The sequence below is a fragment of the Narcine bancroftii genome, chromosome 8 (assembly GCF_036971445.1).
Source record: "Narcine bancroftii isolate sNarBan1 chromosome 8, sNarBan1.hap1, whole genome shotgun sequence".
NCBI lineage: Eukaryota > Metazoa > Chordata > Chondrichthyes > Torpediniformes > Narcinidae > Narcine > Narcine bancroftii.
In genome coordinates this window covers 104,727,842-104,742,416 of record NC_091476.1, presented here as the reverse complement: position 1 = coordinate 104,742,416, position 14,575 = coordinate 104,727,842, and the positions used below count along the sequence as shown (strand labels likewise).

The 14,575-nt window shown below is 41.5% G+C and overlaps 1 protein-coding gene across 7 annotated transcripts in view; it reads left to right on the top strand.

Moving 5' to 3' along the window:
• nectin1b (nectin cell adhesion molecule 1b) overlaps positions 1-13,196 on the top strand; it is a 507,975-nt gene extending 494,779 nt beyond the window's left edge. For 4 of the 7 annotated variants that reach the window (XM_069894692.1, XM_069894693.1, XM_069894701.1 and 1 more), the window contains one exon: positions 3,171-3,311. In XM_069894692.1, the coding sequence (XP_069750793.1) occupies positions 3,171-3,219 (49 nt within the window). In that variant the 3' untranslated portion in view covers positions 3,220-3,311. Of the gene's footprint in view, positions 1-3,170 lie in introns of all 7 variants that reach the window. The other 3 variants (XM_069894696.1, XM_069894690.1, XM_069894697.1) reach the window with 2 other exon arrangements.
• Positions 13,197-14,575: the final 1,379 nt, after the last annotated feature.

The window sequence follows — 14,575 nt, the reverse complement described above, 5'->3', positions numbered from 1 at the left end:
AATTAGGTGAATTAGACTTAAATTCAATATCGCACCGTGATAGGCTCTTCCAGGCCATGAGCCTGCAACGCCCATTTATACCCATGTAACCTACTAACCCCGCAGATCTTTGGAATGTGGGAAGAAACTGGAGCACCCAGAAGAAAGCCCAGACAGATTCGGGGAGAATGTACAAACTCCTTATGGACAGCGTCAGATTTGAACCTGGTTCGCTGGCACTGTAAGAACGTGGCGCTAACTGCTACACTAACTATGTCGGACTCCCCATTCCCTACCACCACCAGCAGGTTTTCCTTAGGTTATTCGTTATCCTGACTTGGAAATATTTCACCAATCCTACATTGTTAGCTGGATGAAATTCCTGAACTCTTGAATGACTGTAGTGAGGGTGACTGCAATCCTGCAACGATTGTAGTGATTCAGGAAGATGACTTGGTACCTCCTTCTCAATGATGACTTGGGATGACCCTGCCAGGAATCCCCACGTAAGGGAAATGAATTAACAATATGGAATAAATGATTGCAGAGTCTTTCTTGCATAAAAGAAGACCATTTGGCCCATCAAATCCATGCCAACCCCCTGAAAAGCATCATATCTGTCCCATTTCCCCATTCTTTCCTCATAACCCTGCCTCTCCAGTTTCCTTTTAAGAGCTGTAACTAACCACCTTTTCACTACCTTAACAAGCATGAATTCATGTCAATGTAAAAACATTCTCACATTAACCTTTAAATCTTGAGTCACCTGTCACTCGATTTAACCAGTCTAAACTAGCCACTATTGAGTACATCTCCAGCAAAGCTCCTCTGAAAGAGAAACCCTCAGCTTCTCCAATTGTTGAAGTCTCTCACCCCTCTCATGAAACATCTCCAGCACTTTCACATCCTTTCTAAAGTGAACTGCTCTTATGGAAAATATTAAGGGCCTTAACAAATGAGAAGTTATTTCTCTTGACTGGAAAATTGAGAATCGGAGAAAACGGTTTCAGCATGGGATATCAATTCTTGGAATTCTCTCAACAAAGCTGCAGTTTTTGAGGATAAAACAGAGAATAATAGTTGTAAGATACAACATGGATTAGGATAGGATCGAGTTAAAAGTGGATGCTTATGGGTTGACCTTGTTCCGTTCTGCAGCAATGATTCTATGACAAAGATCGCAAAGGAGATTGGGATGTGCAGGTAGATGGAGATGAAGGATATCAGGAAGAACTGAAATAGCCTGCCTGTGTCTTGCTCTTTTGTTCTTAATATGAAGGCCAACTCATGTAACAGTGGTAGAGAAAAGCAATCAATGAATTTCAGGATGTTTGCAGTGAAAATAAATCTTTGGCATTGGTGGGAGAATGTTTGCAATCTCTTCCCTGAAATGCCTGCATAAACGAGAGCCATTCTTTTTGTGGCGTAGAAGAATCAATCTTACCTGAAAGAATAATTAAAAGAGAATTATCCCCATGGATTCTCCCAGAATTTTACCCAATTTCATCCATCAGTGAGATTAAAAAATATCTTAGTCTCCTTTCTATTGTGGCAGAATTTACTCTGCACATCTCTTTAAACGGGACATAACTTGTATTTATACAGTAAATAGGCAGATGATAAAAATATTCTAAAGCACTTCATCAAAACTGACACCCAGCCACTTTATGGGATGTGGAATGTGGAGATCAAACGATTGGTCGAACGGTAAATTTAAGGAAGGTTTTAAAGAGGGAGAGAAAGGAAAAATGGTTTACAGACAAAATTCCAGAGGTCAGAACTCTGGCATCCAGCTGGGGAGTGATGCCATTTCTAGACACACGAGATGCTGGAAGTGGAGTGTGATGATCCAGGAAGGCTGTGAAGCAGAGGATGTATCAGGGGTAGAAAAGGGTGATGCTGGGGAGTCTCAGATCAGAATCAGAATTTATAGTCATGAACAAGTCATAAAATTCAGTGTTTTGGGGGAGCATCATAGAGGAAACATTCATATTATATACCGTGTTATAACATTACTATATATTAAAAAAAATAATAGTGCACATAAAGTAAGGCCGTGTCTTTGGTTCGTTGGAATCTGTTGGCAGTGGGGAAGAAACTGTCCTTGTGTTGCTGAGTGCTCATCTCTGAGTGTGGTAGCAGGGTGAAGAGGGCATGGCCTGGGTGGTGGGTGGGGGGGGGGGAGTCTTTGAGGAGAGAGGCTGCTTTTTTTAAGACACCGCTTACACTGCTTCTTGTAGATGTCCTCGATGGAGTGAAGGCTGGTGCCTGTGATGTTGCAGGCCAAGTTAACAACCTTGAGAAGTTTATCTTTGTCCTGAGAGCTGATGCCTCCATACCAGGCAGTGATGCAGCCAGCCAGAATGCTCTCCATGGTACACCGTAAAAGTTTACAAGAGTCTTCGGTGACATACCGAACTTCCTCAGCCACCGCACAAAGTATAGCCACTGGCAAGCCTTCTTTGTGATTGCATCAACATTGTGATTGCTCCAGGACAGATCCTCAGAGATGTTGACACCCAAGAATTTGAAGTTCTTGAACTTCAAATTGACCTGAATCTAAACGTAAAGCAATCCTGCAGCTCAAACCAAGTCAACTCGATAGTCACTGAAACTCATGTGCTTTACTATTCAAGAAAATCAAAAGGAATTCTGTATTTGCATTTAACAATAAAAAATAGAACATGCCAGCTCTCCAGTTTCATTAACTGATAATGGTCCCAATTTACCACGTGTAGAGATATACGCCCATAAATGCACAAGCAAAAATGTTCATGTGAATATTGATAAGATCAGTATCAGCCTCTCATATGAAGGCCAGACCTGTCAGTGAGGTGCTCAAAAAATCTGCAGATGTTGAAAAACTGGAATAACATATGAAATGATGGAGAAAATCAGCAAGTCAGGCCCATCCATGGAACGAAAGAGACAATCAATGCTTCGAGCCAGAACACTTCATCAGGAACCCTCCTGATGATAGGTTCTGGCCCAAAACATTGTCTATTTTTTTCCATGGATGGGCCTGATCCGCCGAGTTCCTCCAGCGTACTGTGTGTCGTCAGTGAGGTATAGCCCTTGGAGACAAGTGCAGCCTAACCACTGTGTAAATGGATTTCTATTGCAAAATGATGTTAATTTGTCACAGTGAAGGACAAAGCTAATTCTGAATTCTCCCGTCTTTAATTCCGCAGTACAATGGGAATCGCTATGAAGAACTATCAGATGAAGATGAATACATGAGCAGCCAGCACAATTACCACGACGACTACTTGGAGCAACTCCACCCTCTTTATAATAAGTTATCGTATGGACCCCCAGACCTTTCCTGTCACCCTGATGCTGCTCACAGATACCCCCAGCCTGGCTCCCGGGCACCGTACATTTACCCAAAAGAACAGTATGTGTAAATGATTGTCACTGACCAACCCGTGACTATGCAGGCACAGCACTGAGCCCACTGTCTAGCAACAAAACCCCTCTTTCAGACATTGGCTATAAAGCCATTTAACCCTTTGTTAACCAATGGAACCCATTTCATTTTACACTCTTGCACCCTGTGTGGCACTCAAAATGGGATGCAATTTTGCCACACTGGTTTTAAAAGGGTTAATACTGTGTCTCTGCCTTCACGAGTAGTATTAGTGTCAGTGTGAACACAAACACAAGCAAACTTCTCCTGCCCGAGGCCTTGTAATTAGCATTTTTGGACTGACACAATCAGGAGTGCCCGCTTATGAGCCAAGACACTGCTACATGTCAACCAATGGGGGAGGTTGGGACAGGCATGGGGGAGCAAATTGGGGTTTTCATGAGGGTGGGAGGGAAGGGAAATGTTGAAAGTTGTAAGTGCCGTTTGATATTGTTCTTGTGTGAGTAACGGTGGATATACAATGCTGCTGCTATTGTCTTTGATTCAGTGGGCTTGGCTCTTACTTTACATGCAGAATATTCTGCTTGCAAGCCAAGTTTTCTTTTGTCAACGCTGCCCCTTGAGCACTGGCTGATCAATAACCAGCAATGATCCCTGACTGATCGTGAACTCTCTGTGTTGCGGAGGGATAGGTTTAATGGGCATCCACAATGTTAGCCTCCTGTCCGATTGGCTGGTCGTGGTAATGGTTGGCCAATCCTAATGATCATGTTTCAGACCCAGTGTTCCTTTGTGCTTATCTCCTCTTTGTGTGAGCAGTGACCTCTGTTTTGTTTCAGACCCTGCAGTGAGCCAGAATGTTCAGTAGGTGTGAAGCTGGCCTTCTCTGCGCAAGGGTTCATTAAGGGGCCATAGTTAACCACACTGGGCCTGGCTTGCAGGAGTCCACTCCTCTTCACATGCTGCACTGACAGTTCACATTGCACTGTGGCAAGACAATCGGTGAGATGGAATGGTGTATTGGCTGGATGCAAATAGACCCTGTAGTATTCAATTATGTGCTTAGTCTGAAAATTGAACCCTTCTACAGGCAGAAAAGAAAATGACCAATCAACATCATTATGCTCAGGTGTGAACTGAGCGGATTGAATGGTGGGAGGAGGGTGTAGAACAGGAAAGATGGATGAAGAGGAGAATTAAGAGGAAATATGAGGTTGTATCAGTCAACTGTATAATTTAGTGAGTCTTTTCCGAAAGTTTTTATGGGATATGTTCTGAGGGGGTGGGGGTTGGGATGACTTTTAACCTCCCAGAGAGATAAAGTGGCCAGTGATGGCTTTTTGTTTTAATGAATTCATCACACAGAGACTTTGCAGCTTGAATCTGGCAGCTTGCTTGGTTATTTCAGAGGGTAGTTAAGGGTCAGTCTTTTGGTAAAGGTGGCATTACACTTAGGTCAGATTTAGGATGGTAATTTTCTTTCCCGAATGGAAAATCAGAGTGTTTTAGTCAGCGACTTTGTGCATTCCTCTTTTGAACGTATTTACATTTGGTGGGCTACAGGTTCCAAGGGCACCTCACACAAGTAATCCTCCACATGTATGGTTTCACCAGGATATTCAACCCAAGGGTACCAGAGTTAAAGCCAGTCCTGGCCCCTCTCACCCTCCACACAGGAGTGACTAGACAGCAAGCAAGCCCTCTTGACAGCACTCTCCTACCCCGTACTCATCCCACGCCTATTCAGGGAATTGATGCATCATAACTGTTGCCCCAGCTAAAGACAGAGCTGAGAATGAGGCAGAGATCTTTCTGGACTGTGTGGCTCAGTCGTGCACTAGTTAATGTGAAAGCACTTTGTCAAGAATTATTTTAATGAGGAAAATGTTCTCTATTTAGAGTTGTGGATATAAGAGTTTATAGTTTAATAATTCCAGCTTTTACTTAAACAAATGTTTCATTTATTATGGAGAAAATATTGACATTTCTGGATTGTTTTTAGCAGTGTGGAAGAGATGATCCACTTGTTTTATCTGGTATGATGGATATTGACTGATAAATGTACAGAGTCGCAGCCTAGAAATGTATATCGGCTTCTCTACTTCTTACGAAGGTCACCCTTCCTTTAATCACATGACAACTGCACTTTTTTCTGCATCACATGAAACGAAAAATATCCCAAACTCTTTTTTATTTACTTCTAATTTATAGAATCTAAATATTCCAAATCTGCTCTGATTTTATCAAATGAAATACTCTAAAAAATTTTTTTTTTTTAAAAACCTTTCCCAATAACTTCCAATGAATGGAATGTCAACAATTCAAATTCCTTTCTTTTCACCCTAATTTTAAGTGGGAATTAAACTTCTTGAGACTAAATCCTTCCCATTTACACCTCTTTTATAAGATTGCAATGGACCCAGTCCCTTCCTATTCTGTATTTTGCTGGATCTATCACAATTATTATCTTCGGATAGAATTCTAATGGACCAAATATCTTCCCTCTCCCTTGCATAGAAATCCCATTTCTTACATTGCTCTTTGTTGTATAACTCCTGAACCGCCACATTGGACTGAAATGTGTTTTTGGTATCTAACCGCTGTGTCAAGTGTAGGCTTTAAGTATAGGAAAATGCCAAGTGTCTTGTGCCCAGAATGTATAGTTTCTCTCTCCTGATAGGTTTTTGCTGCTTTTCCATCATGGCGCCAGTTTTTAATCTTGGTTTCAAACACACAGCTAAAACATGAAAACAAATGAAGAGATAGTACACTCACGTTCACTCCTAAAAGAAACTCAGCCAATAAATGTGGTCCTAAAAACACAATTTCACAGGCACTCTATATGAGGCTCAATCTATAAGCTTCATTAACAATTGTGTAGTAGGGCAGATCAACCTCGAATTAACGTAGAAAATGCTGAGGATATTCAGCAGAGCAGACAACATCTTTGGAGAGAAAACCATGAAAGGCTTCAGGTGAATGGCCTGTTCTGATGAAAGGTCATCAACCTGAAGCATCAACTTTGCTTTTCTCCTCATTGATACTGGCTAACCTACTGAGCATTTTCAATTTTTATTTCAGATTTCCAGTATCTGTCATTCTTTACAATTACACGTGAACCTAGGTCAGGTATCAGGAAAAAGTCTTGAAGGAGCAAGAAAAAGTGAGAAGAATTATTCACAAAAGTGGGCAGTACTGTTCCTATCATTCAAAGCTAGGTGCCTGGAAATTGGATTTCATCCATTTTTGCTGCATTAACAGGCAATGCTTTGCCACAATGTTAAATTAAGTCACCAAACATAATGGCTAAATCGGGACATCCTTGCTTTAAATTAATATTGTGGTTTCCTTCCTGTAATAAACCTAACCAGCAGGATGAATCAGGAAAATGTGCCTCATTCGTGGGATGACTCAAAGGAAGTCAATGCTACTAAAGTACTCCCCTTGGAATCCACAGCACAGGGAGCATAGACCCAAGATGCTTCTCTCAGGCAAAGAGATTTTTAATACAATAAAATGACCGGTAGGAGAACTTACGCTATATTAAAAAAAAACTATTCCCCAACTGGGACATCTTAAAGCACGCATGATTCTTTGCTTTCAATGAGAGTTAAAATCAAAGGTCAGAGGCCATGAACTATTGTTCCAGTTTATGTCAGTAAGCACTCAGTAACATTGTACATGTTGATGATGTAAATATCCAAGGAAAAAGTGATGGAGAGCTGACATCTGCAGTAAGGAAGTTATTGGTTCAGTTTACCCATTCACATTCAATCAGCATGGAAATAAGACCAAGCATTTCAAAACATGCAACTTACACAAAAAAAGCTGGTGCAGAAGGTCCAATTCAAGGCAAAGATTGATGCATTCAGTGCCCCTTTCTCATTCCAAATGTGTTCAGCAACTATATCTATTTTTGCTATTGGTGGTGTCCTGCGCTGAATACCTACAATAAAACACAATCACACAATGACAAGAACCTGTTCTGTGAGAGCAGGAATCTTCCATTGTGCGCAGTACTCCCCCCGCCCCTCCCCCTACCATTTGCATCCAGTTAAAACTATCAACATTGGATTGAGAATTGGATTTTTCTGCCTCTGTGCTGCAAGTGGTTGAAAGCAGAAGAGTTCTCCTCTGCAGTACCACCAGCTATCTTTGAACCACTTTGAAAGGGGAGAGTACAACGTCCAAAGAGTGTAAGGTTCGATTTACAGAATAGGTTAACCATTGTTCAAATGCGAAACAAACATCAATCTTCTTCTGTGCCAGCCACAGACTGCTCTGCATCCTCAGCGTTTCTCATATTATAAAACTTATTCTCTGGCACCATGAATAAGGTGCGAAGGTTTGACTGGACAACAGAATGTTTAACAGCATTCCAAGAAAAAACAGGATATGCAGTCTCTGTGCTCTGCTGCTGTTAGCTTGGTTTACACTGAGAATACATTAGTCCATTACTGGTGGAGTTGGTGGAAACATTGTAAAGATACATATTCTCCACCACTGTAGTGGTTCTCTAATTTCTATACTGATACAGCGCATTACTCACTGAAGGTGCTTTCATTTATGATACATTTTGTGTGTAACACTTGACTGACTGCTGATCAGCTGTAACACAGTCCCCGACAGTACACAGATAGGATGCACTATTTCATTTGTTCTTATACAAAACTACCATACCATTCCCTTAAAAAAGTGGATTTCACCTTTATTTCTTATGTTATTGGATGCTGTGTTTAGCACTAAAGCCTATTTAGGAACCCCTAACAATTACAAGCTATTGAATGTAAATTTTCCCCAAATCTTTAAAACAGGACAAATAGCATCATCCTGCACAGATTGCTGCTACCTTGTCTGTAGACACTTTAATGTGGCTGTTCCCAAAGGTATGTCAGGAGGGTGCAGGTATCAACAATGCATCTTTATTCAAGACAATCAACAAATTACTCACAGCAGTGCCTGTTGCAACAATGTATCTGAAGCCATGACAATCAGAAAGGAACAAACTATCTACAGTAAGCTAAGGAACGACAGGGCGACAACCCTGCACAGTCATAAATGCAAACATAAATTAATACATGTTCCTGGTTCTCATCACAAGAAACATGACTCTTGAACTGAACAAGAATTCAGCCCGAAACATCAACCATTCTTTCTTTCCCACTGAAGCTCCCCCCTGCAGATTGTATTTAGCTTCAGATTCCACCATCTGCAGTCTCTTGTGTGTTCTCAACAATACTCATGCCAGGCACTGTAAATTTCCATGGACCTTCACTCCAGGTAGGATTTGTATATAGTTTTATATCCTCTATAACAGCTTTTATTCTGCACAGCCATCAATACATGATCTATGTATTTTCTGAACATGAACATTAACACAGGCTGATGATAGTATCCACAATAGCAGTTGCAACTACATCAAGTTTTCAGTGTACTTCCTAAATTCTTTCATCTTTTTTCAAATCTTGATTCCTTTATAGAATTCCCCATCTTCTCGTCTCTGCACTGACCTGGCCTCACACTTTGACATCCTTTCGGTACAGATGCTATTTGCTATTGAGATTTGAGGCATCACCTCTGACCTGTTTTCAAAGCTCGTTAATCGGACGATTTCACTCTCTCCGGCCTCACTTTGATCGATATTGAACTGACCAAATTTTAAGCCCAGTGCAACATTGCACAGAGGTCTTTGGAACACAATTTGCTCCACAGCAGCATGGATTGCTCCCTCGATCCATTTGACTCAATTTAAACTTCATTTGACACCATTACAAACAGAACCCTGTAGATATCAAACACTTTTCGAGACTTATTTGCACTATTCATTGAAGTGATGTTGCTATAGCGCCCCTTACTCTCATCCTTCACCTGATCTGTAGATCCTCACAGTGGCACAGCCATCATGCAGACACTCCAATGAAGAGGTTGACTGAACATATTGCAGCTTGTTGCAACACTCCACTTGCTAGTGAGGACTCTGCTATTCCCACTGCTCTTAAATATTACACCGTCCAAATAATATCCTGCTTCTAACCTCCACTTTGGGACATGCAGTTTTCTGGATCACTTGATGCTTTGCTCTGCAGTATTGTTTCTTCCATCGTGTGACAGTCACTGCAGAGATTTCAGACACCTTCTGTCCAAGTGTCTGACTGTTATCATAATACAATATTTGCTTAAAAGACAGCCTCACAGTGAAGTAAATATGTGTGCAGCTTTCTACTCCTGATCAATCAACAGTGCATATCTCTGGGTCTTGAAAATGCTCTCAGCATTCTCTAAATGTCCTCAGCGGCGTATTCCTGGTTGAAATTACCAATTTACACTACAATGTCATCCTTCCATTCCCCGCCATGCAGTTTCATCCCAGCTCTTAGCTCTGGACCACTTGATCATTCTTTTATCACCAGTATGCAACCTTTGCCTTCAATGGCACAACCTCTGGCTCACCTCCCCTTGAATTTTGCTGCTTCACATGTATATTATATCTCTTTAGATGAGCTTTCAACAAACTCCATCTGCAGTAGTGCCGCTGTGTGGTTCCTTGCACCTCAATCACTACAGCTGCCCTCACAAAGAAACTTGCCTGGCTTTACTACACTCTCAACCCAAATATTATTCCCTCTTTCACTTTTGAGACACTGCCAACTCTTATTCTTTATGGCCACTGTTGGAACTACAGCAGATGTCCATGCAGCCTTCTTTGGCACCTCTCCAATCCCACCTGATCAGTGAATTGTTTGGGTGAGACCAATGCATAGCAAGGTTTGAGTGACTCCTGAAACTCTTCACTGCCTGATATTGCAATTCTTTGAAACACACCGTCTCTCAGTTTGAGTGGTTCAATCCAATCTGTGTGTTAAACCCATGCTTCCAATCCATAACTGGACCCATCCATTTTTACGCTGTATCTGGCAACCCAACTCTCTCGAACTGGGGAGCCCCCACCCACACCAATTTTCTGCGCCTCATCAAAAGGTGTTGGTGATTCACATCACGGACAAACCCAACTTTCAGCAGTATAAATATGCATGCTTATAATGAAGTTCTCAATTAATAAGGTGTTTCAAGTGTCTTTTCATTATTCTTCTCTTTCAGATGTACAATAAAATCTGTTCAATATTCCTATTTCCAACTCTTCATTATCCATTTCTAGTTTGTGAACAGCACCCCAATGCTGTACTCTGCACAGTTTTCATTTGTGTCAAGGTAAGCAGGGATGACCACCCTTCCCAGCTGCTTCTTTCTTCAGGGACCTGCACCTCCTGTTCTGAGGCCAATACAGCAGCAGGTCATATTCCCACAATTCTCATGCTTTTTGTGGCTTTCCCACTGAATTGACCAATAGCTGCCACATGACTCAGCTGAGAAGAATACCATGCCATCATTTCTATATCTGCAGGCATGTTTCCTGTTTTCCCCTCACACTGGTTACCATCCTACAGGATCCCATGAACATTAGATCCAGCATGTCAAACCTGAGTTCTTCTCACTTGCCTCCACAAGCCAAATAATTCCTGAATGCCCATTCTACACTAACTGACAAATTACTCACTAGAGTCAGTCTTTAGCCTGGATATGTCCACAAGTTATTTCCTCTGGTCTCTAGCCTCCCGTGCCAAAATTGCAGTGTTTAAAGATTCCCTCAAGGTGTCACAAAGCCACAAAGTTGTACAGCACAGATACAGACCCTTTAGTCCACCTCCACATTCATCCTGACTTACTTTTCCCCATCTATATGAATCCTATTTTCCCCCATTAGGTCTGTATCTTTCTTTGCCTTGCCTTTTTAAGTGCCTGTCTAAATGTCTCTTGAATATGCTGATTGTATCTAACTCTGCCATCTCCTCTCAAATGCCCTGTAAAACCCTTCACACCTTCAAACAATGCTTCCTTATTTTTGATACTTAAAAAAGAAAAATAAGAAATCTATCTACTCCATTCTGCTCACTTTCAATGATTTTTGATATCCTTGTAAAGGATTTTATCCATAGGTTGTAAACTCATGAACGTCTCATTATCTTGGGTTCTACTACCAGCAAGATCATCTTTTCTTCCTGCATGTGTCCTCCTTGTCCTAATCTGTATCCTTTCCTTGACCTTGAGAAAGCTATTTGCTCTCAGAAACATTCCGACTATCTCCACACACCGACAAAGCCTGTGACCTTTTATTTCTCAAACTTGCCGATATATTTGCTCTGCCCACTGCCTCCCATCATCACTCCTCTGTGATGAAGCACATTATTGATCGCCTCGCCTCAAAACAAGAAAGGTTAGAAACACCTAGCAGGTCAAACTGCATCTGTCGACAGAGAAAGAGTTAATTTTTGGGTCAAAGGCCCATCATTAAACCCTTTGGCCTGAAACATAAGCTGTTTCTTTTTCTTCAGATACTGCCTGACCTGTGGAATGTTTCCAGCTTTTTTTAATTTCAGATTTTATACATCTGCACTATTTTGGATTCTCACTGCTCTGCTCATCCTTCAAGAAGTAACATCCCAAAGTTGTTGTGAGTGTAGTGTCCATTGGCTTATTTGGGCTGCCAATCCTCAAGGTGGGTATCAAGGGCTGAACTGCTGGCAATACATCCTTGACTGAAGGTAATCAATACTCAACTAGCATATAGCCTGAGTCTTTTCACAAGCTACATATTGTTCTTAAAGGTGCATTCACACTCATTCATTCTGTTGCATCTTTGCTACTGGAAATTGTGGCACGCCATGAAAAATATCAATGCTCGTATTGCAGCTTAAAAAGCTGGGATGGAGGTGAGAGTAAACATGGGAAAGGAGACATGACTTCAGTCTCCGCAATCATCCTCACAAATTGAATCCTGTGCCGCAAGTGGCCCCAGATCGCTGTGAATACCAGCTCATTATTCAGCAGACAGGAGCACTTTGCGCTGTGCATGGTTTTGCAAATCTACAATAAGTACTGTGAGACCCAGCAATAATGTTACAAGTATGCACAGGATCAAAACCTCAGGCAGACACATGTGGGCAGCCACATAGTGATGTCTTAACTGGGACTCTACAATTCACGTCTCCTAGCCAACTTGCTGAAGGGTTCCAGCCTTGTTTTACGGGGAGTAATTTGAAAAAAATATAGGCTGTACATTATAGCTCCAAATTGGCAAAGCCGTGTGCGAGTGATGCCGGGAAAACATAGGCCATGACAACTTGGGACTGACACATAGAAATAGATGCAAGTGGTTCCAATTCTAAGCACTAGTAGTCTCTATTGTTTCTGCAGTTTGTGTGCAACACACACTGAAGGTGCATTGGTCTCTGTCACTGCTTCACCTGGGACACACTTCTAAGACAAATTGAGTTGACAACTGGTTAGTAATCCTGCCACATGGTTAGTGGTCACAGGCCAGAGTTACCCTAGCACAGCTGGTGAGCATCCAACACGCTGATCTATAATCAAATGACGCGGTTAGTAATCAGGCAACATAGTTATCAATAACATAATTTATTTGTTTATGGCATTAATAATCATATGTTATTGATCATCCAACATGGTTATTAACTACACGATACACTGGTTATTGATCACTTGATGTAACTTTTGTTTTGCATTGTTAAATGTTGTAAAAAAGTTCTCTTGTTTTGTTTGGTATGATTGCTTGAAGATTTTATCCTATTCATTAGACCTTTAAGGTGCAACAACTCAAACCTGTGTCACACTCTGTTGTCAACCTCGTACTACAAATGTGTTTTAATTCTTTGAGTATTCAGTGTCCTTTACACCTTTTGAATGCATGTCCCCTGTCATGTAAATTGAACTCTGTAAATTTTGAATGATGAATTTTTTTGTAGAAGTACAAAGAGAATTCCAAATTCCAGACTGTTCAGTCAAGTTTTCGATTAATTTAGAATAAGATTACATATTGCAGACATGTCTAACTTTACTCAATATCCTATTCAACGAGGGGGATTTTTCAGGTTTAAAATTTGGCAGATTTAGCTCCGGATGTTGAAATATTAAAACTAACCCACTGATATATTCACTTAATACCTGGAAGTAAAAGCAAGAGATAACAATCAATCAATCTGCTTCTGCAAGGTACATTATCAATTGAACTAATCAGGTTGTGTGTCTCGATTTTTCCAAAATTTTGAACTTAACCCTGGGTGATTCGGGAGCTAAAGGGAGTCCCTCACTTCTGCATCCATGAGACGTCCTTTTCAATTTAAGGGACGTATCCCACAATCTTTTATTTCCTATAATTGTGACATCTCAGTAACTTGGATTTCCCAGTACTTTCCCAGTGTTAACCTCTCTGACCTAAACATTCACATTGATGTGCATGCAAGGGCTAAAATAATCCTGTTCATGGCAAATTTCACAGTGCAGGCAGGAGGACAATTTTCATGAATGTGCTTTGCAATTACTGACTTTTAATTTTTAAATTTAGACATCCAGCATGGTTACAGGGCATTTCAGCCTTAAAGGTCCACGCCACTCAATTTACACCTGATTATCCTACAGCCCCCAGTACATTTCAAATGGTGGGAGGAAACTGGAGCCCCCAGGGAATACCCACACAGACACAGGGAGAATTTACCAACTCCTGACAGACAGCGCAGAATTCAAACTCCGGTCCCAATTGCTGGCGCTGTAAAGGCGTTCTGCTAACCGCTACGCCAACCGTACCACCCCCTTCTACTGCAGATGCCAATAGCTAGGAATTTGGGGAATTATTTATGAATTGTGAACTAATGAGCTACATTCCACCATGATCAAAAGGTTTAAAGCAATGCTTCTCTGCTGGAAGTAATGATCGCTGCTTTGAGGTAAACTGGTCATTGGAATGTAACTGTGATCTCAGGATACCACATCAACACAGCACGGACACCTCGAGACAGCATCAGGGTGCTCAGAGAACCGTGTGTGCTCCCAAAAAATATTAGACTCACCTAAATAATGATCAGTTATCTGGTTTGGGGCCCACACACACAGCCCTTCTAAGTGAAGCAACATTTGTGAATCTGCAGGGGTCATCTACTGCAACTGGTGCTCCCGATGCGACCTCCTTTACATCAGAGAGACTGCGAGCAGACTCGGGTATCACTTCGTTGAACACCTTCACTCTGACAACCGTAATAGCAGTGGCAACCAATTTCAATTCCCTGCCCCATTCCCATGCTGACATAGCGTTATACTGCCCAAATGAGATCACCTACAAATTGGAGGAACAATACCTCATATTCCATGTGGGCA